Below are 25989 nucleotides of genomic sequence, written 5' to 3'. Positions count from 1 at the left end.
TCCGGCATAACTCCAGAAGTGGACCATGAAGGCGGATATACCTACAACGGCAAATCGTCGTCTGCATGCAAGTCGGAAGATACGGATAGTTCCGGCATAACTCCAGAAGTGGACCACGAAGGCGGATATACCTACAACGGCAAATCGTCGTCTGCATGCAAGTCGGAAGATACGGATAGTTCCGGCAGAACTCCAGAAGTGGACCATGAAGGCGGATATACCTACAACGGCAAATCGTCGTCTGCATGCAAGTCGGAAGATACGGATAGTTCCGGCATAACTCCAGAAGTGGACCATGAAGGCGGATATACCTACAACGGCAAATCCTCGTCTGCATGCAAGTCGGTAGATACGGATAGTTCCGGCATGACTCCAGAAGTGGACCATGAAGGCGGATATACCTACAACGCCAAATTCTCGTCTGCATGCAAGTCGGTAGATACGGATAGTTCCGGCATGACTCTAGAAGTGGACCATGAAGGCGGATATACCTACAACGGCAAATCCTCGTCTGCATGCAAGTCGGTAGATACGGATAGTTCCGGCATGACTCCAGAAGTGGACCATGAAGGCGGATATACCTACAACGCCAAATTCTCGTCTGCATGCAAGTCGGTAGATACGGATAGTTCCGGCATGACTCCAGAAGTGGACCATGAAGGCGGATATACCTACAACGCCAAATTCTCGTCTGCATGCAATTTGGTAGATACGGATAGTTCCGGCATGACTCCAGAAGTGGACCACGAAGGCGGATATACCTACAACGCCAAATCCTCGTCTGCATGCAAGTCGGTAGATACGGATAGTTCCGGCATAACTCTAGAATAGGACCATGAAGACGGATATACCTACAATGGCAAATTCTCGTCTGCATGCAAGTCGATAGATACGGATAGTTCCGGCATAACTCCAGAAGTGGACCATGAAGGCGGATATACCTACAACTGCAAATTCTCGTCTGCATGCAAGTCGGTAGATACGGATAGTTCCGGCATAACTCCAGAAGTGGACCATGAAGGCGGATATACTACAACGGCAAATCCTCGTCTGCATGCAAGTCTCCCAGTCACAGCAATTCTCCCTCATCGTCATTCTCAGAGGTACGAATTAAACAAGTCTTTTTAGATGTTATATATTGGCATTGAAATCAAAGCTCGAATCCTACTATTATTATGCTGGATTTGGAAATAGCTGCAAGCTAAGTTATGTCAGTAATTGAAATTAAATTATTACTTTGCATTGAACATCCAAATAATTTCCTTTTAATATAATATTGACTGGAATTAAGAAGTGACTTAAAAGCTTATGAGTATAGCCCACGAAATTATCATTGCACTGAAGAAACATAAAATACTTAATGGAAGTTCCCTTTATTAGAAAGGAAGTTGTTTTATATGTGGTTCATGAGAGTATAGGTCTGTAAGAATGTTTATTGCATTAGAAAACAACAGACGTTTATAATATAACCCATTGTGTAATGAAATTAAAAGACGAGAAAAAAAGTTAAAATATGTCATCCAGAGTTTAACAATTAATCGGAGATTTTCCTGGAGTGGAGGTGCAAAATGCCAAAACTCATGTCCCTTTTATATGGGGTTTCAGTTCTAAAACGAAACATTTTAAGACCGCTGACAGACATACAATCGATTTGATCAAGTTCAAGAAACACAAAAATAGCCTAAACTGTATTTTACAAACTGTTTGTAAAGAAATCAACTGTGACATAACGCTGTCCTATACAAAAGCTTTTGTCATTGAATTCCATATAACAGTGTTTAAACAATTAAACCACAATCCCAATGTTATCATTATCATTCTTCATGCCATAAAGATCAATGGAGATTCTGCTTACAAATAGTTGTGGTAGAATGACCTTTGCTTACAAAACAAAAGAAAACTGATTTAGAGAAAAAAAGGCTACTTTATTTCCATTTACGTATGTAATACAAAAAACTACAGGGACGAGTCCTGGAGCCAAACAGTCAACGATAACCGAGATGACAGGCTCAAGATTTAATGCTGAATAAACAATTCATAAGAACGGACATATGTCACTCTTCAAGCAAGACAAAAATATGCAATCGTTTTATCTCTCTCTTTTATATACATGTTTGTTTCTTGATTAAGTTACTTAAAGCACTACAATTTTGCAAGAACCTTTTGTTTTGCTTAAGTTTAGCTTTTGGCCGTTTGTGTTGTTGGTCCTCATAATAAATAAATAAAACATAGATACATTATATGTAGAATTAGAATTATGCTATAATACTAAGATGAGATGTTTGATACAGCAGTGACATGCCATTCCTTTCGAAGATTAGTCACGTGCACCAAAAAGGAATATGCTATACTTTGTATCATGATGTATGCATAAAATAAGTTTTGAAAGCTTATTGTTTCACAAGGTTTAATATTATCACTTCTTGAAACATTATTACAAATGGATGATCCTAAAAAATATATAAAAAGGTCAGATGGGATGCTTTTTCTGATGGAATTTAACCAAAATCGGATCTGTTTTGATTGATATTTTTTCAGACACGCCTCCAACCGGCTATATCAGTGAGGATGGGGATAATACTGACAACCAAGGTGAGAGGATGTTCTTTCATTTTAATATATTGAATCATTATTGATATTTTTCAGACACGCCTCCAACCGGCTATATCAGTGAGGATGGAGACAACACTGACAACCAAGGTGAGAGGATGTTCTTTCATTTTAATATATTGAATCATTATTGATATTTTTCAGACACGCTTCAAACCGGCTATATCAGTGAGGATGGGGACAACACTGACAACCAAGGTGAGAGGATGTTCTTTCATTTTAATATATTGAATCATTATTGATATTTTTCAGACACGCCTCCAACCGGCTATATCAGTGAGGATGGGGACAATACTGACAACCAAGGTGAGAGGATGTTCTTTCATTTTAATATATTGAATCATTATTGATATTTTTCAGACACGCCTCCAACCGGCTATATCAGTGAGGATGGGGACAACACTGACAACCAAGGTGAGAGGATGTTCTTTCATTTTAATATATTGAATCATTATTGATATTTTTCAGACACGCCTCCAACCGGCTATATCAGTGAGGATGGGGACAACACTGACAACCAAGGTGAGAGGATGTTCTTTCATTTTAATATATTGAATCATTATTGATATTTTTCAGACACGCTTCAAACCGGCTATATCAGTGAGGATGGGGACAACACTGACAACCAAGGTGAGAGGATGTTCTTTCATTTTAATATATTGAATCATTATTGATATTTTTCAGACACGCCTCCAACCGGCTATATCAGTGAGGATGGGGAAAATACTGACAACCAAGGTGAGAGGATGTTCTTTCATTTTAATATATTGAATCATTATTGATATTTTTCAGACACGCCTTCAACCGGCTATATCAGTGAGGATGGGGACAACACTGACAACCAAGGTGAGAGGATGTTCTTTCATTTTAACATATTGAATCATTATTGATATTTTTCAGACACGCCTACACTCGGCTACATCAGTGAGGATGGGGACAACACTGACAACCAAGGTGAGAGGATGTTCTTTCATTTTAATATATTGAATCATTATTGATATTTTTCAGACACGCCTCCAACCGGCTACATCAGTGAGGATGGGGACAATACTGACAACCAAGGTGAGAGGATGTTCTTTCATTTTAATATATTGAATCATTATTGATATTTTTCAAACACGCCTCCAACCGGCTATATCAGTGCGGAAGGGGATAATACTGACAACCAAGGTGAGAGGATGTTCTTTCATTTTAATATATTGAATCATTATTGATATTTTTCAGACACGCCTCCAACCGGCTATATCAGTGAGGATGGGGAAAATACTGACAACCAAGGTGAGAGGATGTTCTTTCATTTTAATATATTGAATCATTATTTATATTTTTCAGACACGCCTCCAACTGGCTATATCAGTGAGGATGGGGACAACACTGACAACCAAGGTGAGAGGATGTTCTTTCATTTTAATATATTGAATCATTATTGATATTTTTCAGACACGCTTCAAACCGGCTATATCAGTGATGATGGGGACAACACTGACAACCAAGGTGAGAGGATGTTCTTTCATTTTAATATATTGAATCATTATTGATATTTTTCAGACACGCCTCCAACCGGCTATATCAGTGAGGATGGGGAAAATACTGACAACCAAGGTGAGAGGATGTTCTTTCATTTTAATATATTGAATCATTATTGATATTTTTCCGACACGCCTCCAACCGGCTATATCAGTGAGGATGGGGACAACACTGACAACCAAGGTGAGAGGATGTTCTTTCATTTTAACATATTGAATCATTATTGATATTTTTCAGACACGCCTACACTCGGCTACATCAGTGAGGATGGGGACAACACTGACAACCAAGGTGAGAGGATGTTCTTTCATTTTAATATATTGAATCATTATTGATATTTTTCAGACACGCCTCCAACCGGCTACATCAGTGAGGATGGGGACAATACTGACAACCAAGGTGAGAGGATGTTCTTTCATTTTAATATATTGAATCATTATTGATATTTTTCAAACACGCCTCCAACCGGCAATATCAGTGCGGAAGGGGATAATACTGACAACCAAGGTGAGAGGATGTTCTTTCATTTTAATATATTGAATCATTATTGATATTTTTCAGACACGCCTCCAACCGGCTATATCAGTGAGGATGGGGAAAATACTGACAACCAAGGTGAGAGGATGTTCTTTCATTTTAATATATTGAATCATTATTTATATTTTTCAGACACGCCTCCAACTGGCTATATCAGTGAGGATGGGGACAACACTGACAACCAAGGTGAGAGGATGTTCTTTCATTTTAATATATTGAATCATTATTGATATTTTTCAGACACGCTTCAAACCGGCTATATCAGTGAGGATGGGGACAACACTGACAACCAAGGTGAGAGGATGTTCTTTCATTTTAATATATTGAATCATTATTGATATTTTTCAGACACGCCTCCAACCGGCTATATCAGTGAGGATGGGGACAACACTGACAACCAAGGTGAGAGGATGTTCTTTCATTTTAATATATTGAATCATTATTGATATTTTTCAGACACGCCTCCAACCGGCTATATCAGTGAGGATGGGGACAACACTGACAACCAAGGTGAGAGGATGTTCTTTCATTTTAACATATTAAATCATTATTGATATTTTTCAGACACGCCTACACTCGGCTACATCAGTGAGGATGGGGACAACACTGACAACCAAGGTGAGAGGATGTTCTTTCATTTTAATATATTGAATCATTATTGATATTTTTCCGACACGCCTCCAACCGGCTACATCAGTGAGGATGGGGACAACACTGACAACCAAGGTGAGAGGATGTTCTTTCATTTTAGAATATTGAATCATTATTGATATTTTTCAGACACGCCTCCAACCGGCTACATCAGAGAGGATGGGGATAATACTGACAACCAAGGTGAGAGGATGTTCTTTCATTTTAATATATTGAATCATTATTGATATTTTTCAGACACGCCTTCAACCGGCTATATCAGTGAGGATGGGGACAATACTGACAACCAAGGTGAGAGGATGTTCTTTCATTTTAATATATTGAATCATTATTGATATTTTTCAGACACGCCTCCAACCGGCTATATCAGTGAGGATGGGGACAATACTGACAACCAAGGTGAGAGGATGTTCTGTCATTTTAGAATATTGAATCATTATTGATATTTTTCAGACACGCTTCAAACCGGCTATATCAGTGAGGATGGGGACAACACTGACAACCAAGGTGAGAGGATGTTCTTTCATTTTAATATATTGAATCATTATTGATATTTTTCAGACACGCCTCCAACCGGCTATATCAGTGAGGATGGGGACAACACTGACAACCAAGGTGAGAGGATGTTCTTTCATTTTAATATATTGAATCATTATTGATATTTTTCAGACACGCCTCCAACCGGCTATATCAGTGAGGATGGGGACAACACTGACAACCAAGGTGAGAGGATTTTCTTTCATTTTAACATATTGAATCATTATTGATATTTTTCAGACACGCTTACACTCGGCTACATCAGTGAGGATGGGGACAACACTGACAACCAAGGTGAGAGGATGTTCTTTCATTTTAATATATTGAATCATTATTGATATTTTTCAGACACGCCTCCAACCGGCTACATCAGTGAGGATGGGGACAACACTGACAACCAAGGTGAGAGGATGTTCTTTCATTTTAATATATTGAATCATTATTGATATTTTTCAGACACGCCTCAAACCGGCTATATCAGTGAGGATGGGGAAAATACTGACAACCAAGGTGAGAGGATGTTCTTTCATTTTAATATATTGAATCATTATTGATATTTTTCAGACACGCCTCCAACTGGCTATATCAGTGAGGATGGGGACAACACTGACAACCAAGGTGAGAGGAGGTTCTTTCATTTTAATATATTGAATCATTATTGATATTTTTCAGACACGCTTCAAACCGGCTATATCAGTGAGGATGGGGACAACACTGACAACCAAGGTGAGAGGATGTTCTTTCATTTTAATATATTGAATCATTATTGATGTTTTTCAGACACGCCTCCAACCGGCTATATCAGTGAGGATGGGGACAATACTGACAACCAAGGTGAGAGGATGTTCTTTCATTTTAATATATTGAATCATTATTGATATTTTTCAGACACGCCTCCAACCGGCTATATCAGTGAGGATGGGGACAACACTGACAACCAAGGTGAGAGGATGTTCTTTCATTTTAACATATTAAATCATTATTGATATTTTTCAGACACGCCTACAATCGGCTACATCAGTGAGGATGGGGACAACACTGACAACCAAGGTGAGAGGATGTTCTTTAATTTTAATATATTGAATCATTATTGATATTTTTCCGACACGCCTCCAACCGGCTACATCAGTGAGGATGGGGACAACACTGACAACCAAGGTGAGAGGATGTTCTTTCATTTTAGAATATTGAATCATTATTGATATTTTTCAGACACGCCTCCAACCGGCTACATCAGAGAGGATGGGGATAATACTGACAACCAAGGTAAGAGGATGTTCTTTCATTTTAATATATTGAATCATTATTGATATTTTTCAGACACGCCTTCAACCGGCTATATCAGTGAGGATGGGGACAATACTGACAACCAAGGTGAGAGGATGTTCTTTCATTTTAATATATTGAATCATTATTGATATTTTTCAGACACGCCTCCAACCGGCTACATCAGTGAGGATGGGGATAATACTGACAACCAAGGTGAGAGGATGTTCTTTCATTTTATTATATTGAATCATTATTGATATTTTTCAGACACGCCTCCAACCGGCTATATCAGTGAGGATGGGGACAACACTGACAACCAAGGTGAGAGGATGTTCTTTCATTTTAATATATTGAATCATTATTGATATTTTTTCAGACACGCCTCCACTCGGCTATATCAGTGAGGATGGTGATAACACTAACAATCAAGGTTACAAGATATTCTTTCATTTTAATATATTGAATTAGTTTTGATACTTTTCGTTCAAATTTTCAATTGTATTGTATATTGCGCGTTTCTCGTTCTTAGAATCAATGAGAATGAAAATGTTTCCTTTTATTATTTAATATTTGGTTTTGAAATGGAAGTAACATGACATTTTGGATGTTGAAATACATCTAAATTAGAATGAAAATTGAAACTGCTTAGTGTAAGACAATCTGTATCAGTTTTCTAAAAGAGATCTTCATGTTTACAGTATAACATGCGACCTTTCAAGCCAGCTATAATGAACGAAATAATGTCTAGCCACATTTGGCGAAGATACTAAATACAATATACCTCAGCCCTTCATCACAAATCGTGTGTCCAACTTATGCTTTCCATCCGCACTGTTGCGTCCGGCGATGGTTTTCATGGTATTAAATTTGCCTTTCCATTAAAGTGTTATCTTTAAAACCGTTTTCAGCACATCAACCAATGCCGACGGATGGAAGGGGTAACTAGGCTTTACAACAACACAAACAACAGATTGCGCTTGTTCTATCGGGATCGAAGCAATATCTCGGTGCAGTTGTAGGATTTTGGGTGAAGAAAACACGCATGTACATGTACATGCAACTCTTACTCCCAAATCAGTATGTACCACAATTAATAATAGTGTTGTTAAATATAGTGTTGTTAAATATTCCAAAAATGATAAATTAAATGTCGTAAACAATGGTTCTTATGAAGGTTGGCGAGTTTAATTTTGAAGAAATGCGCTTAAAACGCGGTATTTCTACCTTATGAGACTACAGTAGACAACTGTAAAACTTTTAGCATTCATAATTCAATATTTTTGCGCTTTCTGCTATTAAATACACGATTACAATCTTGTTATCAGTATTTAATATTTTTCATATATGCTTTATTTAGTAAGAAGTTAAAGGTTTATCAGTCAAAATAAATGTTTGTTATACATGTGATTGTACTGATTTTGAATAAGAGAGTCACTTTAAAAACATCATATATCAATGCAATTTTGGCCTACTCAGTTTGTGATTATTACGGATATTTTTGTGTTATCATGTTATTTGTATTAAGAGGTATATTTTTATAGTTTTTTCTAACCTTGAAATGCCATAAATGCGTATAGTTTTACTTTGTTTTTCATAATGTTAAATACAGAATATATACACAAAAGCAAATGCCAAAATAAAATTACTGAAACAATGCACTAATCATAGGACTGACATAACGAGAGCAATACCATTATGAGCTTGTTCAGTTATGAACCATTCAATTGTACCCACGCCCCACCCCCAGGTCCGGCGGGGATATATACTGGGAAAAGTGGCCGTGTTTTTACCTTCCAGGTGGCCCCGCAGTGCCGGGTGAATGTGGTGGTCTTGTTATCCCGCCAAATATATCGGGGACATGGGCCTTACCTAGGGTCCCTGGGGTGTAGGGTTTTTTGGCAGGGATTTAACCATCAGTTCGTCCCCGCAGACAGGGAATTTTACTCGGGTTAGGCTGGACCGAAAGTCAAAGTCTCCGCTATTCCCCAGACCTGGGGTGCGGGAGCATGAATACAATTGGCTGCTGCATAAATGAAATACACGTTTTGAAAAATGTCCAAACAATTTATCATCATAAACGAATTATATATGATGAAAGGCATAAACACTAATGACTGGCTTTCAAACTAGTATTATACTATACTATTATAACTATATATTATGCCTATAAGTATAGTCAACAAGTTTGGTTAAATTCAGGTAGGCAAGCATATAATGGCAATTTGGGTAAATTTTGACAATAAGGGTCATAATTCTGATGAATGATGCGTAATGTTTAAGTCAGGTTTTTCGACTAAAATACTTGAGCATTTTGTTAGTTCGAGAGAAACATTTATGCCTCCAGTCAGCTCATGATATCAAATATTATAATGTGTAACTGTTACCTTAAGTTATGGTATGATGGACACAGGAACCTAAAATGACTTTTTCGTTTGTCGAATAAATTATGCGTTTTATTATTGGAAAAATTTAATTAAATTAGTCCCATAAATAATATAGCATGCATACGTAATACAATTTGTTCTGTTTCATATAAAGTCATACCTTGCTATAATGTCTGGGATAGTATAAGCCTTCGTTACACACGACTAAAATTGTCTTCAAACTGAATTTCTCCCTTTTTAATGTGTTTCAAATGTAATACTTTTACATGTGCTAATAAATTCATATACACAGAATAGACATTCAACAACCTAATGAGAGAACCACAAATATGAGGTAATTGTGCGATAGTGTAAGAGAAAAAAACGAGAAAATAGGTGTTAATAGGCCTAGCCAAAAACCGTTGGCTCGTACTCGCTTTGCTCAAATCCCTCGTTTGATCGAACTAGATGAAAAAGATTGATTTTTTTTAAACAGAAGGCAAACGTTCCTGCTTTGCTCGTTTTTGCCGAAGCTCGAGGATTTTTCACTGGTCCCTGGGAGTTCGAGCGAACGGGTTTCGACTGTAAATCGTTTTTCATATCTCGAAAAATATTCGACAGTATAAGACAAAGTTCTTGGCAAAGTTCATCAAGACACTCACCATAAAAATCATGGAAGTTTTATCAAAACACTCGTCATGGGAATCAAGCACCCTTTGTAGTTTAATTCCTATCTGAACATGCGTCTAACTTTTGGCTATTAAGGCCTTTCGAGATTTTTTAACTGCAATAATGCATAGATTTTCATGCTCGACCGTTGATAGGAGTGACCCCTTCAATAAATCTAAAGAAACAAGAACTCGCATAGGACATTAACGCACATTAGTGCATTTCCTTCTTATGACAGTCTGGATAACAGCAGTCGATAAGCCAAAGGAACTGAAACTCGACTCATCTGCCCGCAGAGTGTGATACAGACAATCCAAAGGTAACATTCCCTGTGAAGCCGCAGTCGCCACCCATTTGCACTGGTATTATTACAACCAGAACATTGTAGTGTGCCCCAGTTTAGTCATATAGCTAACCATCTGCCGGGCCAAAAAAAAATGTCAGTGGTCCTAACATTCCTGCTATACCCAATGGGAGTATTTATACGAACATGAACTACCCATCTTAGCGACAGTTATTTATCGCTAGGAAAACGGGTTTGTGCAGTGAATTAGCTCCGTTGTAACCTCGGAACAAAAACAAAAAAATACTACAGCAGGGAAACCTTGTATATTTTTCAATGTCGTCAAGTCCAGATAAAGAGCTTCCGGATTACACAGTATCGGTGCCCTATGGCAATATAAGAGGAACTCGTTGGTTCCAGTCAAGTCCGTACTTCATACAGGCAAAAGAGCGTGATGTCGCCCCATCCTGATGACCAACAGTACATGACTGGATTAGCAAATCCACTGTATGGTGCTTTCTATAAGCAGTATGGACCCGGAGAGAGGGCCGTGTGATGGCTTTCAGAACTCACGTCGAACAGGAGCCAGTAGCTTCGACAATAGAAATTGGCATGGAAACAACTTGTTACAGCAGTTTGAATGGTTTATTAATCAGTGTAGTGCTACGAGCAGTCCTTACATACGCCAATCATCTACATGTTAATTATGTAGCAGATAGCTTAACTTACTTCCTTTACAATTGTTTCAGTGTGTAGGGCGGCAATTGTGAAGAAAGGCAAAGGTCTATACGGGGAATATCCTTGCTGGTTTGTTTATTTCTTCCTCTCGTAGTTAACCAACTATCAACTGAAACTTGAATCGTGTGGTGCACGGATAAGTATTTGGATCTTCTGGTAAATGTGTGCAAGCAGGACCGTAGTCAATGCCAGCCTGTCACTACTCTGCCTTTACAGATTCTTGTGCATTGCGCATAATAGATAACAGAAATCCTGATCCCAGGAAGATGTTTTAAATATTAATACACACAATTTAAAGTTTAAACAAATAGAAAATTACTTTTGAAAAGGTTGTTGATAAACACCCGCTAAAGCGAGCAAAATACTATCATGATAAGCCGTTAATTTATCTGGTTTGCAACCCATTCATCAATCATGCAACAATGTGACCTGCCTAAAGCTAATAACCCATATGTTAGAACTCATATCCGACCATAATGACGCAATCTCAATGTTTTTATGTTCGTGATTCATTTCTATGTCTCCTCCATATTAACAAGTGACTCTGTATTGGTGCGCGTGAGCAATTTATTTTTGGTTTATTTTGTCGCTGTTGTAACCCAGACAAAGTACAAAATACAGTCCGATGCGTGAATATACAAATAATTTCTTTTGAAAGTATTTTTGATTTATTGTTGTTAGTTGTGTTTTTTTTACTTTTCCAGAAGTTTCTTTGTCACACTGTTTTGTTTTGGATTATTTAAACGGGCAGCAGCAGCATCTTTTTAACTATTATTTGCAGAATTATTAATATCTGAAGTTAGTTTTTATGGGACTAGATTACTTGAAGACGTTTCATCATCAGATGATTTACATGGAACGTCTCTACATATTTTGTTATTTCGATGACGTGGCTCCTTACTTTCATAATTGGACTTGCATTGTACACATTGTGTTGCCAAGAGGAAAATGATAGCAACTTGCAGCGTCACCATGAATACGCCAAGGATGGCACAACACAAGGTAGTTAAAAATAATCCTGATAAGATATAAAAGTAAATGGCTTATAAACAGGTATAGCACCAAATAGCCACGTTATCACAATTAAAATTAACTACACTACGAAGGAACTCAACTGTGTGGCAGGCCGACGTTCGGAATCCATAACGCTTGAAACACAATTCAGAACTCATATTATCCCGTAAGGAGGTGCGATAATCCTTTTATGTATTTGAGTCATTTCGGTGTCATTGCCCTGTCATTTCAGTGTCTCCTCCATGTTTACGAGTGGCAGTGTAGGTGTGTGATGCGTGCTTTCCGCAGGTAGATTGCGCTACCTGTCGACCGTACAGAATCGTCTTCCGTTATCCTGTACTATGCCTTTATCTCTATCAATAAGGTGCCAGATGCAGGTTGTCAAGCGTTCCCTATCTTTCCTACTTTTTCCATACCTTTTATTCCTTTTTATTTAGTGGTCCAAAACTCCTGAACTTTAATACTTTTTTCGTTCAAGTTGTGTTTTTACAAATTACCTTATATTTATAGTTGTAAAACGGAACTATATTTGAAGGATCTTTAAATTTGGGAGTGCAAAGATGACTGGAATCTTTTTAATGAGACTGTGCAGACTGAGGACAGTGGCTGTTGCGTCATGATCATACCAAGGTGAAAGATGTTTGAGAGTCAAAATACCAGTCCATGCAGTCTCGTCAAGATGTATTCTAGTTTGTAATTTATGTATGTGCGTAGTACAAAGGAATGTTTTAGTACAAATTCCTTATTTGTCCTACTTTTTGGTAAATTTTATTCCTTTCTTTTCCTACTTTTTAAAAGAAGTTCACTTGACAGCCTGCATATGTGTCCAATCAGGTTGAGCTCGAGGCAGCATGCCATGTACCCGATTGTCTTGTAAGTGTTTCCTTGGTCGCCTCTCCGACTGGTATGTCCTGCTGTAGAATAACTCCACGGTGTTGTAGGACAGACAACCTCATTCTGGAAACGTTTTTCGTGAAGGTTTCTTTAAACGAGGACCAGTGGCGTCTCTTTATGGGGAAAATCCTCGAACATTGTTCATCATTACCACTACAATCCTCGTCATCATCATTAACATCATCACAAACAATAAAAAACATCACCATCAGTATCCTTAATAATGTTGTCCACATGTTCTTATTTTTCTTTATTATTATTGCTCATTAATGTATTGATATTTAAGTACTATTATTGGTGGAGCGGCTAAGCATGCACTCGTGTTCACTTTAATTTAAAGCATGTAGCTTGGAACTTGTTCTTAAACAACCCCTACTGATTAATTTTTATATAGCTCTAAGTCAGCAACACCTTCTGTTCACCATTATTTTCTTTCTTTTTCTTTTCTTGTTTTTGTGGGGGGCATTGTGCCCACAAAAAAATGAAATCGCAAGAAATTTAGTTTATTTGTAAAATCATCACCGACTATTAAACTTGGTATCCAGGATATTTGTTGTAGTTTTTTTGTGTGTTTTTTAATTTGTTCTTTATTCTGCCCGGTTTCAAATATGCATCATTATCAAACAACATGATATCCGTACTGAAACACAGTATTGCGTGCAAGTGTTACAACAAATAATTACCAGTTAAGCTAGCATGAACGTATTTTACACCCGCTTTCATTAAACCGTACTAAATAAATATTTGGATATGCATCTCTTTTTTTCTAGTAACTCAAACAAAAAGAATGTCACTTACATACGTTTACATGAAAACTAGCTTTTGACGTAAAATTAAAATGGTAGATTTTTGGTAAAATCATCACTTTGCATCATTGCATCATTTTTCAACAACATGATATCGGTACCGCAACACAGTGTTGCGTGCAAGTGTCACAAAAAATAATTACCAATTAAACTAGCACGAACGTATTTTACCCACACGCTTTCATGAGTACCTATTGAATAAATTTGTGGATAAATAATGCATTTTTTCTAATAACAAAAATAAAAAGATTGTCACTTACATGCGTTTGCAAAAAAAAGCTTTTCACACACAATTATGCAAATTGTTTATCCAAATTGCAACAAGGCGTCGCCATGCTATTTATAATGCTTCTGGGCGTACAAATATTTAATTTATGGTGTTATAAAGTATTATAAGGTTCATTATCTCTAACAATTTAGGTTTCTTCTACAGCACGTTAACTCCAGTATGTTTTATTTCTTAATGATCGTCATCAATCGTAGGGTGCACGGCTGCAACAGCATTCTTTCATCGGATCATGTTTAAGCCACTCCATGCGTCTGTTCCAAGAAAAAAACCTGTATAGCACTTACATCAGTGTTCTTATTCATGTTCTTTTAACCCTTAACTATGAGACAAGATCCAGTAACACGATTAAATGAATGAGTCAAGCACGATACTCCTCTTGCAGCTGATGCATCATCTAACGTAGTTACTTGGATCATCATTATATCCAAATTTAAACAATGGTTATACATCATATGGCTCAAAAGTCAGCAACGCCCCCTGTTGGCCATTGTTTTATGGTTAGCAACCAATGTGCCCCATCAAAAATCGCAAGTGATTTGTTTTAAAAGTATCTTTTATTTCATTTTAAATGGTAGTTTTTTGGTAAAATCATCATTGAGTATTAGCGATCAAAATCCCGGTATGTAGGATATTTATCAAGTTTTTTTTCTTTCCTTTTTTTGTTTGGTTCTTTATTCTGCCCGGTTTTAAATATGCATCAATATCGAACAGCATGATATCGGTACCGAAACAGTGTTGCGTGCAAAAGTCACAAAAAATGATTACCAATTAAACTAGCATGAACGTATTTTAAACACACGCATTCATAAAAACGTACCAAATTAATTTGTAGATATGCATCATTTGTTTCCAATAACTATAATAAAAGGATTATCACTTACATACGTTTGCAGGTTAACTAGTTTTTGACGCCAAATTATGCAAATTGTTTATCCAAATTGCAACAAGACGTCGCCATGGAAATTATAATCTTACTGGACCCAAAAATATATAAATGATGGTATTTGTTGTAATAAGATATCATAAGGCTTATTATTTCAAGCAATTTAGGTTTCTTCCACAGCACATGTACTCCAGTAAGTTTTCTTTCTTAGCGATCGTCATCTAACGTAGTGCACACGGCTGCAACAGCAGATTTATCGGGTCATGTTTGAACCATTCCATGTGTCTGTTCCAAGAATAACCAACGTATAGCACTTCCAATCTGTGTTCTTATTCATGATGTTTTAACGCTTAACTATGAGACCAGATCCAGTAACTGAATTGAATGGACAAGTCAAGCCAAAATACTCCTGTTGCAGCTGATGCATCATCTAACGTAATCGCTTGGATCATATTTACATACTCATTTAAACATTGGTAATACACTTATATGGCCCAAAGTCAGCAACGCCCCCTGTTGACCATTGTTTTATGGTCGGGAAATCAATGTGCCCCCCAAAATATCGCAAGTAATTTGTTTTAGAAATAGTTTTTATTTCATTTAAAATGGTAGTTTTTTGGTAAAATCATCACCGACTTTTAATCGATCAGTATCCCGGCATGTAAGATATTTATAATGTTGTTTTTTCTTTCCTTTTTTGGTTCTTTATTCTGCCCGGTTTCAAATATGTATCATTATTAAAGAGCATGATATCGGTACCTAAACACAGTGGTGCGTGCAAAAGTCACAAAAAAATACCACCAGTTAAACTAGAATGAATGTATTGTACACACATGCTTTCATAAATAATCACTTAATACATTTGTGGATGCATTTTTGTTTCTTATAACTAAAAACAAAACATTTCCACTTACATACGTCTGCAGGAAAACTAGCTTTTGACACAAAATTACGTAAATTGTTTATCCAAATTGCATCAAGACGTCGCAATGATATTTACAATGTTACTGGACCCAAAATATAGAATGTATGGCTCATTATTTCAAACAATTTAGGTTTCTTCCACAAGAACTGTATTCCAGTTTTCTTTCTTAACGATCATCAACTAACGGAAGGCGCATGCCTGCAACAGCATTCTTTCATCGGGTCGTGTTTGAACCAATCCATGTGTCTGTTCCAAGAAAAACCCATATATAGCACTTCCAACAAGTCAAGCAAGATGCACCTCTTGCAGCTGTTGCTTCATCTAACGACAATATCAGGATGGAGTAAATGATGCAACGGCTTATTAACAGGGCTGACCTTACGTCAATACAGCATGTTGTTACAGTTCATCAGGCATTTAATTGAATGTGCACATTCGATAACCATAATAAACACTCGATGAATGTAGTGAAGGCTGCAACAGAATAACTCATCCGTGGACAAATTTAGGTGCTAGTAATGGATCCACCTCTGTTTGGAATTCAAAAACAATAGGACTGGAATTTTATTGTAGCAGGTATACATATATATAGGTATTCAGTTTTGACCATATCCATGATGCTAGATTGCTCTCGGTGCATATAAGAGACATGCACTCTTTGTCATAAATGTATCCTGCCATCTACTTAGAGCGCAGGAAGGTTTGTTGCACACATCATTTCTATTCTCTGCCATCGCTCTCGGTCACACGAACCGGCAAATGCCAATGTAAAAGGTGATAATGAGGCTTGACTAAGAACCCAAATGCGCTGCCACGCTGGATAGTTGTGAGTTGCTTGGGGCAGAACATTAAGAGACTTCCAATTTAGTATTTGTGCAATACATTGAGCCACAACTGAAACTAGTCTAAAATAATAGACGTGTCATACGGGATTCTTCCAATCCCTAACGTCTAAACGGGTTTGTGCCAAAACCGGGGGGGGGGGGGGGGGGGGTAGGGGATAAAAATATTGAAATTGTATTTAGTGAAGTATTTTATGTTTAAAATGGATAATAAAGGTTTATGTTCATATTTTACCATGTAAGTGCAAAGCTATTTAGCAAAAAACAAGCATTAAATGCATTAAAACACGTGATTTACCTTTTCAATAAAACGAAACTTGACTGACACAGACAACCATTATGCCAAGCGGAACAACTCCACCTAATCCTAATAACTCGGTCACCTCCGACAAGCTTCGAGGTAGACCTCGTAAATACAATCGTAACAACTCGGCCATGGCCGAAGTGTTCCAATTGTTGTAAAACTGAACTGCAGCCTTGCGGGTGCCCTTCATGTATATATTGTTATGTTTTGACAGAATGAAATGAAGAAACCCTATCAAGCTCATAATTATTCGCTGGATATTTATTTTTTGTGTACGAAACTAATATAAAATAACATTATCTAGTAATATTTCTTGTTTTTATGATATTTTATGGACCAAATGTGCTTTAACCCGGAATCTCGATCGGAATAACTACCCACTTTTGGTACAAAACAATTTGTACGTGAAGGATTGGCCATATCAAAAATCGTAAAAAAAAACCGTTAACGTACAATTATTCGGACTACAACTGGAATGATATAGTGTGGTATGAAATAAGCCACAAAAATATTTAGTCGATAAAACAAAGTCAATCAAAGCCATAGTTAAAAATAAACAACTCCCAGGTTGCAACAATGTAGGAAGACTGTCTCCTGTTTGCCAGATTATACATTGTATGCCAATACTGAGAAGGCTGTCTTTAAAGGTGGTGCGTTGAGATCTGGAAACAATGCATACTTGCTAGTAGAACTAGAAGCACTTGCGCAACCAATAGACCAAACCCACAAGTCAGTGCAAAGTACTGGATGGTGCAGTAATAGTTTAGACTATTCCCAAACAGTATTTATGCCATACATTGAACAACAGCTAGAATATAATGATATGATTCATATAGTCAGGTGTGTTTATACCAAAGACAGCCTTAAGGCAGCAAACAGAGAAAAGAAAGGTAAGAGGGTTTGGAAGTGAGTGGGGCTTTCTTTCATGCTTTTCGATGGAATTTAAGGCATGGAATAATAGCAGTGAAAATACCAATTTCATATTTTCACTGCAAACTAAGGAATGAAATATTAGATTTAAGATCTACTTTAAAAATCCAATGTTATTACTTCCCCTTGATCAAAACTACACACGCGACTTTTGATTCAGAAATTTTGCCCAAAATAATGATTTGATTTTTAAAACAGGTAGCATAAGTTTAGATAAATATAGTCTTGGACATAGAACAACTTGCCGTTTATTAAAATAAAACTGTAATCCCGTTTTTTCAAACGTTTTTTTAACTTTGAAGCTGAATATTCGAACACTTGGTTTCAAACAAAACAAATTACAAACCAAAACAAATGCTCGAACATAAAAACGATTTAACATGTATATCTTCGGTCAAATATCTTTATAAACTGTTTGTCTTTGTAATACGAACTTCCCGGAAAATTCACACAACAATAATTAGATTAACTAAGGAGTTCCACGGTGATGATGCAAAGTGGAATTTTTCCGTCCACATTCTTCAAGGTTCTATCCGGCACCGATACGGTATCTATCCGTCGTGTTAACATTAAAAAAAAAATGGCACGCCGAAGTTTAAATCGGTTAAACAAACAGCAAGTGCTTTAATTATTTTTGTGATTTTATACCTAAAGAATAACTTCATTAACTATCGACAAACAAACACAAAAATGAAAGGATCATATCTTTTCATTGATCTTAACGAATAAAAATAAAACATCGATCATAATTCTGACAGCAAATACCATGCAAAAGAAACCTTAATACCTATTTACTATCAGCTATTTACATCTTGATAATTACGTTGATCTTTTCAAAGAAGATATCGAGGTAAGTATTATGTAATTTCCTCTTTCGAATTTAATATTTGGGGTAAAAAGTGGAAATAAAGTCCTCGCTTATCGGTTCAGCGAAGCTCTGGATTCTATCTCTTAAGAGCAGTTGTATAAAACAATTGGGCACCGGATATGTTTTGTCACTCGCACCAGATTCTTTCCAAGATTGAATATGCTATGTTTTTGTTCGTGTGTTTTCAGTCGGAAAAGAAGATCATATCAACACATCTTACACCAACGTTTATTTCTAGTGACAACAATCACGAAGTTATAAATTAAATCTGAAATTATTATAACTTATCAAATATATATTTGTCTTCGAAGTCCTGAGAGAAAAATAACATAATTGACATCATAAAATTCGTATTGGCTAACAAATTGCATTTTGTTATAAATAATAACATGTCTTACAGCCCGTGTCTAAATTACATTTCTATTAACGCACGCTTATTTTGATTATGCATCACACAAAAACTGCATAATACTTCCTCGCCCAACATAAAAGGTGTTTAAACAAAAAATATCGACCGTAAGTGCACTTACCGTCGAAATTAACAAAATATGCAAACAATCAACGAAAAATAGCTAAAATAGGTACATGAAAGGTGCTCGATGACTACAAAACACGGTTTCAAGTCACGCAATTTTCTATTTTCACTTTGTAAACAACTAATCGCTCAGCTTATACATTCAATAACTTTTTTGTTAATGCCTCTAGAAACATAGGTTAAAACACTGAGTGAAGCTTACACGTGTGGCCTCCGGATAGGCGTAATAATATTGCGAGAAAAGTGATAAAACTTACTAACCAGGTGAAAATATCCTCCCAAAACACCGAACACCGCCATTTTATTCCGCACCACACATTTCCCTCACTTAATATTCAGCAAACACAAAACACGTTGGACCCCCTGTTTCATGGTCGGTACAAACTTTTGAGGGCAGGTCTACAAACCGAAAACATGAGTTATCAAGCCTTATGCAAAAAATAATAATTCTTATATGTTAATACATCGGCGGCGATGATGACCCATGGTACGAGCAAACGCAGGGATCATTGTCGCTTAAAGTGACTAACTCGTGGTTTGTAAAATGCATTTTTTTAAGTACGTTAAAACAAAAATACCAAAAGCCGGAACTCTTCAGCAAAATTTGATATTTGCTCAAATATCGTCGTTGAAGACCACAATTTTCATTAGCGTTTATAATGCATTTGAAAATAAATTACGGCTGTGGTGTTGCGTGATTGGTTGATGACATTATTACGTGATGTTATCAATGTATCCTTTAATAACAAGTCAACATATCAAACACTTTTGTTAAAGTCCCGATAGCGGTGTGAACTAGCTGCTTGTTTGCTATTGTTTTCTTGACTTGACCGGCATTGGTTCGAAACCCAATAAACCAAAATACTTTTTGTATGGTACAACTGTATTTGTTCCGCAATTTCGATATCATAGAGTAAAATGATAAAATAAGTGTTTCCGGGAAAACTAATTTTAGTCCAAAAACATGAGCGAGTCACTTAACAGCACTCCCAGACATTTTAATAACATGAACAACATAATATACTAATTACTTAAATTATTATCCCCCGCCGAATCGAAGATTTTGGGAGGGGGGTGTTGTTTTGGCGTTGTCCGTCCGTCATTCCGTCCTTCCTTCCGTCCGCCCGGTATCGTATCTTGGTAGGCATTGATCAGAAAATGTTAAAACTTGGTCAGAATGTTCCCCTTGATCATGTCTCGACTACTTTTAAAACTCGGTCACATGGGGTCAAAACTAGGTGAGTAGGTCAAATCTTAGAAAAATCTTCGGAACATACTAGAGGCATTATACATAGTCAAATATTCATGAAACTTAATCAGAATGTTTTCCTTGATGAACACTTTTTCGTAAATAAAACTGGGTCACATATGATCAAAAATGAGGTCACTAGGTCAAATCTTAGAAAATCTTGTCTGGAACCATATCATGGTAATGATTATCAAGTTATGTTCAGAATTGGTCATGATGTTAACCTTGATGAAATATGGACCATTTAAGAAAGTGGGTCACATGGGGTCAAAAACTAGGTCAGTAAGTCAAATCTTAGAAAAATCTTTGGAAAATAGTAGAGGCATTATACATCAAATATTTATAAACCTTAATCAGAATGTTTTCCTTGGTGAAATCTTGGACTTATTTAAAACTGGGTCACATATGATTGAAAATAAGGTAACAATGTCAAATCTTATAATTTTTTGTCCAGAATGGAAATAATTGGTCGGATTATGTTCAAACTTGGTCATGATGTACCCCTTGATGAAATATGGACCGCTTGTAAAAGTGGGGCATATGTGGTCAAAACTTAGGTCACTAGATCAAATTTTAGAAAAATCTTTGAAACACATTAGAGGCAATATTAATGGTCTTAAATTCATAAAACTTGATCAGAATGTTTCCCTTGATGAATTCTTGGACATGTTTTAATCTTGTCCGCAACTATTTTCTGGTGGTGACTGGTCTGACATGTTCTCTTTGGTTGAATTTCGACTGTGTTTTAAAAGTGGGTTAATGGGTCAAAAACTAGGTCACTAGGTCATATCATACAGAAATCTTTAGAACACTCTAAAGGCTATACATCTGCTCTATTTTCCATGAAACTTAATCAGAATTCCTTGATGAAATATTTGAATAGTTTGAAACTAGTAGGTCATTTGGGGTCACTGAGTCAAATCTTAAAAAAACCTTGTGGACACTCTAGAGGCTATATTTTTTGCATATATCTGGACCAATCTTCATGAAACTTGATCAGAATGTTTGCCTGGATGAAACTTACATTAGTTTTGGAAGTGGGTAAAATGGAGTCATAAACTATGTTTCTTGGTCAATTCTAAATGTTACATTATATACAATATTTATTTCCATTCCTTGGCTCAGCACAATCAGGCGGGGAATATCAATTCAACGAATTTGCTTGTTACTTTCGAAATACGAGTTAAGACTGTATTGTATAAATAAATATGAAACAAAAAATGTATTCCCTAATTCACATATGAAAGTTATACAGTCATGTGAATTATTTGCATAATCAATTTATAGTGAACTATACTAATTTAATGCTTCTTTGATGTTACCTGCCACGACTATTATTATTTCCCTAACAAATGATATGTCATGAAAGGAAACAAATAAGTTAAAAGTTTTAATTACTATCTATTTAGTCAGTTATTGGTTTATATTATGTTTATTATTTAGAACCATGCGCACGTGCACTGGCAAATATAAAGGCATTCACGAGGCATGCACAATTTCTATATTGCAATACTCACTGGTCTGTAATCTGTAAAGTAAAATACTTCACCCCTAACTACAATTAAGCACTTTTACTGATTACTTTCATTTTGCATAACATTAATTCTTCTTTCCTTTTTATGACTATTACAATGAATAGTAAATGCATATAGAACTCATACCATATCAGTGACAGATACGCAGTGAGTTAATCTAATAACTTGAATACACTTCTACGTATCAGACTAAGAACAAAGAATTGTTTCTGTGTTAAAGACTCCCTGATAAACCTACCACCCCACTCCGGAACAAGGTGTGTCTTTAAGTATACGATAAATACGATTTTGCAAACCTTGTATATTTAGAGAAACTCTGTGGAAAAATAATAAATACAAACTTTGTCACGACCCTCCTATTCTGTTTTAAGACCGTAACCATAAACACAGATTTTTTTTCTTTTTTGGCCTTATTTAGGCCCAACTCTTTATTCAGAATATACCCTAACTATATACACACAAACTCCTCAAGCATTAACTAGTTACAGACTCCAACACAATAACATGTAACGTGTCAATCCCAGTAGAATCCGGTGACCACAGTGGCTAGATTCCGTTGCCGTGTTAAAACGAAAGTCCTTCAAATACGATCAAACAATAAGTTTAGATTAACTTGAAGCATGCTTTTAACATAAAACTGCTATGTGTTTATATAATTAATTAGAATTAGTGATATTATAAAGATAAAAAAACACCGTTTCTGCTCGTCGCCTACTTTTTACTTTTACATGTGAAATTTCTTCATCCCTTTAAGATATTTTTCTTAACACAAAAAGTTAACAGTAAAAATGAGAACAATTGCCAAGATGTACTCAACTTCGTTGTGATTTTACGGATAGAATCCGCATCGATGCCGGATAGAATCAGTAAATGAAAAATCCGCTATGCATCATCGACGTGAGTTTTATTTACCCCAGCCACGCCACAAGATTTGTCTTGTTCTTCTCCGCGAACCGGAAATAGAAAAGTGACAGCTACATCATCAGCTATAATTTTGCGTTAGCAGCGTTCCACGGGTAACGGCGTAGAGAACACTCTTCGAAAAAGGGGGTATTTGAAAAAGGACTGATTACACTGTTGATTTCAGTGTTCGCCACGAGTGAAAATATATCTTGTTATGATCACGAGTAAAATTAAATACGATCTTACACTGAAATATCCTCTCTATGACAGGCCAAAGATGCCAAGTAACTGTAAAAAGCTTTCTTCGTGTCAATGCGAACGAGACAGATTTGTCATCTATTGGCAGGAGTAGATACAGCCAGATACCTATCATAAAGATGTCTTAAGCACATATGGGGACAATAGGCTTTTATCACCAAGGCGAGGAGATAAAGTGCAAATTGAGTCATGTACGCATGACCAAACCCGACACAAGATTGGTACATCAACTGCTTGATAGAGCACATGCTTGTCATGAAAAGTTAATGGTTATTACATGCGACACTGATAATGCTATCCGAACTAGCAAGCATCTCAATGGCACATGAAGTCTGGGTATCATTTAGTGGAGGATGGCACCATAGGTAAACTGGAGTACATGCCATTGTAGCTACTTTGGAGGAACCTTAAGCACAAACATTAGCAGTATTCCATGCGTTCACGAAAATTGACACAATGACCCTTGCATCTTAAAGAGGACAGAAACATGTAGGATGTATTTCAGGATGTCACTGAAGCATTTTCGTTACTCGCTGATGCCCCTCCAAGTATACCTGATATCACATTTGTTCAAGAGAGGTATGCTATTCTCTTATACTCCAAATATGTCAACTGGCGTAAAAAGCAAGATAGCATCTCTTTACACGTCGATTTAGTCTGGGAAAATACTAAGGAGCCAACACTGGATGCTCCGAAACAGCATATATTCTACGAAAATCTTTCAATGCCGATAATCTATAGGAGAAAGCATTACAAAAATAACTCATTTTAAAAACTAAGTCCTGCAAAATGGGGATGGCACCAAAGTGATGGTTCATGGAAACCGAAATGGACAACCCTTGGTCAGGAACAAGACATATTTTGTGAACAGATACACTAACTGCTACAGGCATGCAGCAGTTTGTGCAAATGCAACAAGGCTAGCATCCAGTGCACGGCGCCCAATGTCGTTGTGAAGGCAATTGTTACCAAGATTGACTATGAATGGGTAGATTTGTATGATATATGAACCTCAATCCATCACACTTATGTGCGACTTTCAAAAAGTGACAAAGGCGTATGTATAAAAACCCTAACTATACAGTTTTTATACAATAACTTGTAATGTGGCTCGTATGTGGAAGTGTTTAATATTAAATAAACACTGTTATTTGCTGTGGTAATACAGATCACCATGGGGTCTGCTGTCTTGGATCCATAATTAACAATTATCAGTAGGGGATATTTTATTTGTGTGCCAAGTGTCATACGTTTAACCCAAAGTGCACGATTACACTAAAATAACCTCTTAACAGCCCATTACATTATTGACATATTTTCGTTCTTGTTCGTAATTTAAGAAATTACCATTATTTTGCAATTTGAAACATGTTTTATCCGATTGGCCAGTTGGCTCTTGTTCTTCTTGTCGCTTCCTACTATGCAAGTCTTAAAGGATGACCCTTTGTATACCAGCTTCTTATACACGATTTATAACCATTTGAGAAGATATGTACTGTTGGTAGATGCCGACAACCGCCTTAGATGATACTGTTGCTGAGCGCGTGAGTGTTACTCGGGTGATTAACGGTCATATACCCATGGTAACCGTTATCTGTGTCATGGTAACCGTTCGCGTGAAGGGAAGCCGGATGTCGCGGACACTTTCCATTGCTTGAAACTTATCCCAAGGTTTCGTTTTGTGTGACGAAAGTGTTACTGATTCGCTAACCTAACTGCCCTAACCGTCGGCATGGTCACCTTTCGCTTTGCCGTTGTAATCGCTGTCTTCGTCGTTTTCATCCCGCATGTCAACGTCATCACTACAAACGACGCAAATTCGTACCCTTTCCATTTTTATTAACGCTCTTGTCGTAGTTTTCACAAGTCCAGTGTTTTTGCTTACAACTTCTTACAAATTAAAAGGTGTTGTTTGTTTGGTTTTGTTTACATATGCGTGTACACTTGTCTACGTTATATTCTAATCGGTGTGTTTTTATAGGTCTGCCGGTCTTTTCTACCCAACTAGTTACTCATTCAGGCAACAGTGACGATTCTTGTCCACGAGGATAGCGAGTTTGATTGCTTTTACATTTTAATTAATCCATATGCAGATGACAATGCCTTATCCTTTAAAAGTAGAAATCGAAATCTGATACTCTTGTAAAAACTCTAGAAAATGACAGTTTAAGCCTTATCAAATGGTTTGGTAAAAAATCATATGAAAACAAACCCCGAAAAGTTTCAGCCAATTGTCCTTGGCAAGAAGACTTTTAAATAAGGTATCTCTTTTAATCATGATGGTGGTTATATAACTTGTGATGAGGAAGTTAAATAATTAGGTGTTACCTTTGATTTTATGTTAAATTTCAACACTCACATAGCAAAAATATGTAAAAACGCTGCAAGACAATTGAATGTCATGAAAAGAATCGGCAAATGTATAAGTTTGTAAGATTAACTGTGCATTTTTCATTTATTATGTCTAATCTAAATTATTGTCTGTTTACTTGGCATTTCACAGGAGAAATCACTACAAAGAAAGTTGAAAAATTACAAGAAAGAGCACTACGTTTCATATAATAATAACT

The 25989-nt window shown here is 36.6% G+C and overlaps 1 protein-coding gene across 1 annotated transcript; it reads left to right on the top strand.

Annotated features, from left to right (window-relative positions):
- Positions 1–1015: 1015 nt before the first annotated feature.
- Positions 1016–10466, top strand: LOC128223363 (uncharacterized). Its single transcript, XM_052932641.1, has 28 exons — positions 1016–1103; positions 2539–2592; positions 2755–2808; positions 2971–3024; positions 3187–3240; positions 3403–3456; positions 3619–3672; positions 3835–3888; positions 3943–3996; positions 4159–4212; positions 4375–4428; positions 4483–4536; positions 4699–4752; positions 4807–4860; positions 5023–5076; positions 5239–5292; positions 5455–5508; positions 5671–5724; positions 5887–5940; positions 6103–6156; positions 6211–6264; positions 6427–6480; positions 6643–6696; positions 6859–6912; positions 7075–7128; positions 7291–7344; positions 7399–7452; positions 10402–10466. Exons 1-28 carry the CDS (start codon positions 1016–1018, stop codon positions 10464–10466), a joined length of 1557 nt encoding a protein of 518 aa, XP_052788601.1.
- Positions 10467–25989: the final 15523 nt, after the last annotated feature.

The sequence above is a fragment of the Mya arenaria genome, chromosome 17 (assembly GCF_026914265.1).
Source record: "Mya arenaria isolate MELC-2E11 chromosome 17, ASM2691426v1".
Classification (NCBI taxonomy): Eukaryota; Metazoa; Mollusca; class Bivalvia; order Myida; family Myidae; genus Mya; species Mya arenaria.
This window is presented reverse-complemented; position numbering and strand designations above follow the sequence as displayed.

Excerpts from the sequence above, each read along its gene's own strand:
- LOC128223363 (XM_052932641.1), top strand. The coding sequence starts at position 1,016 with ATGAAGGCGGATATACTACAACGGCAAATCCTCGTCTGCATGCAAGTC. Across the intron at positions 3,889-3,942 it reads GGAAAATACTGACAACCAAG|ACACGCCTCCAACTGGCTAT; the intron begins GTGAGAGGATGT and ends TATATTTTTCAG. Across the intron at positions 4,537-4,698 it reads GGACAATACTGACAACCAAG|ACACGCCTCCAACCGGCTAT; the intron begins GTGAGAGGATGT and ends GATATTTTTCAG.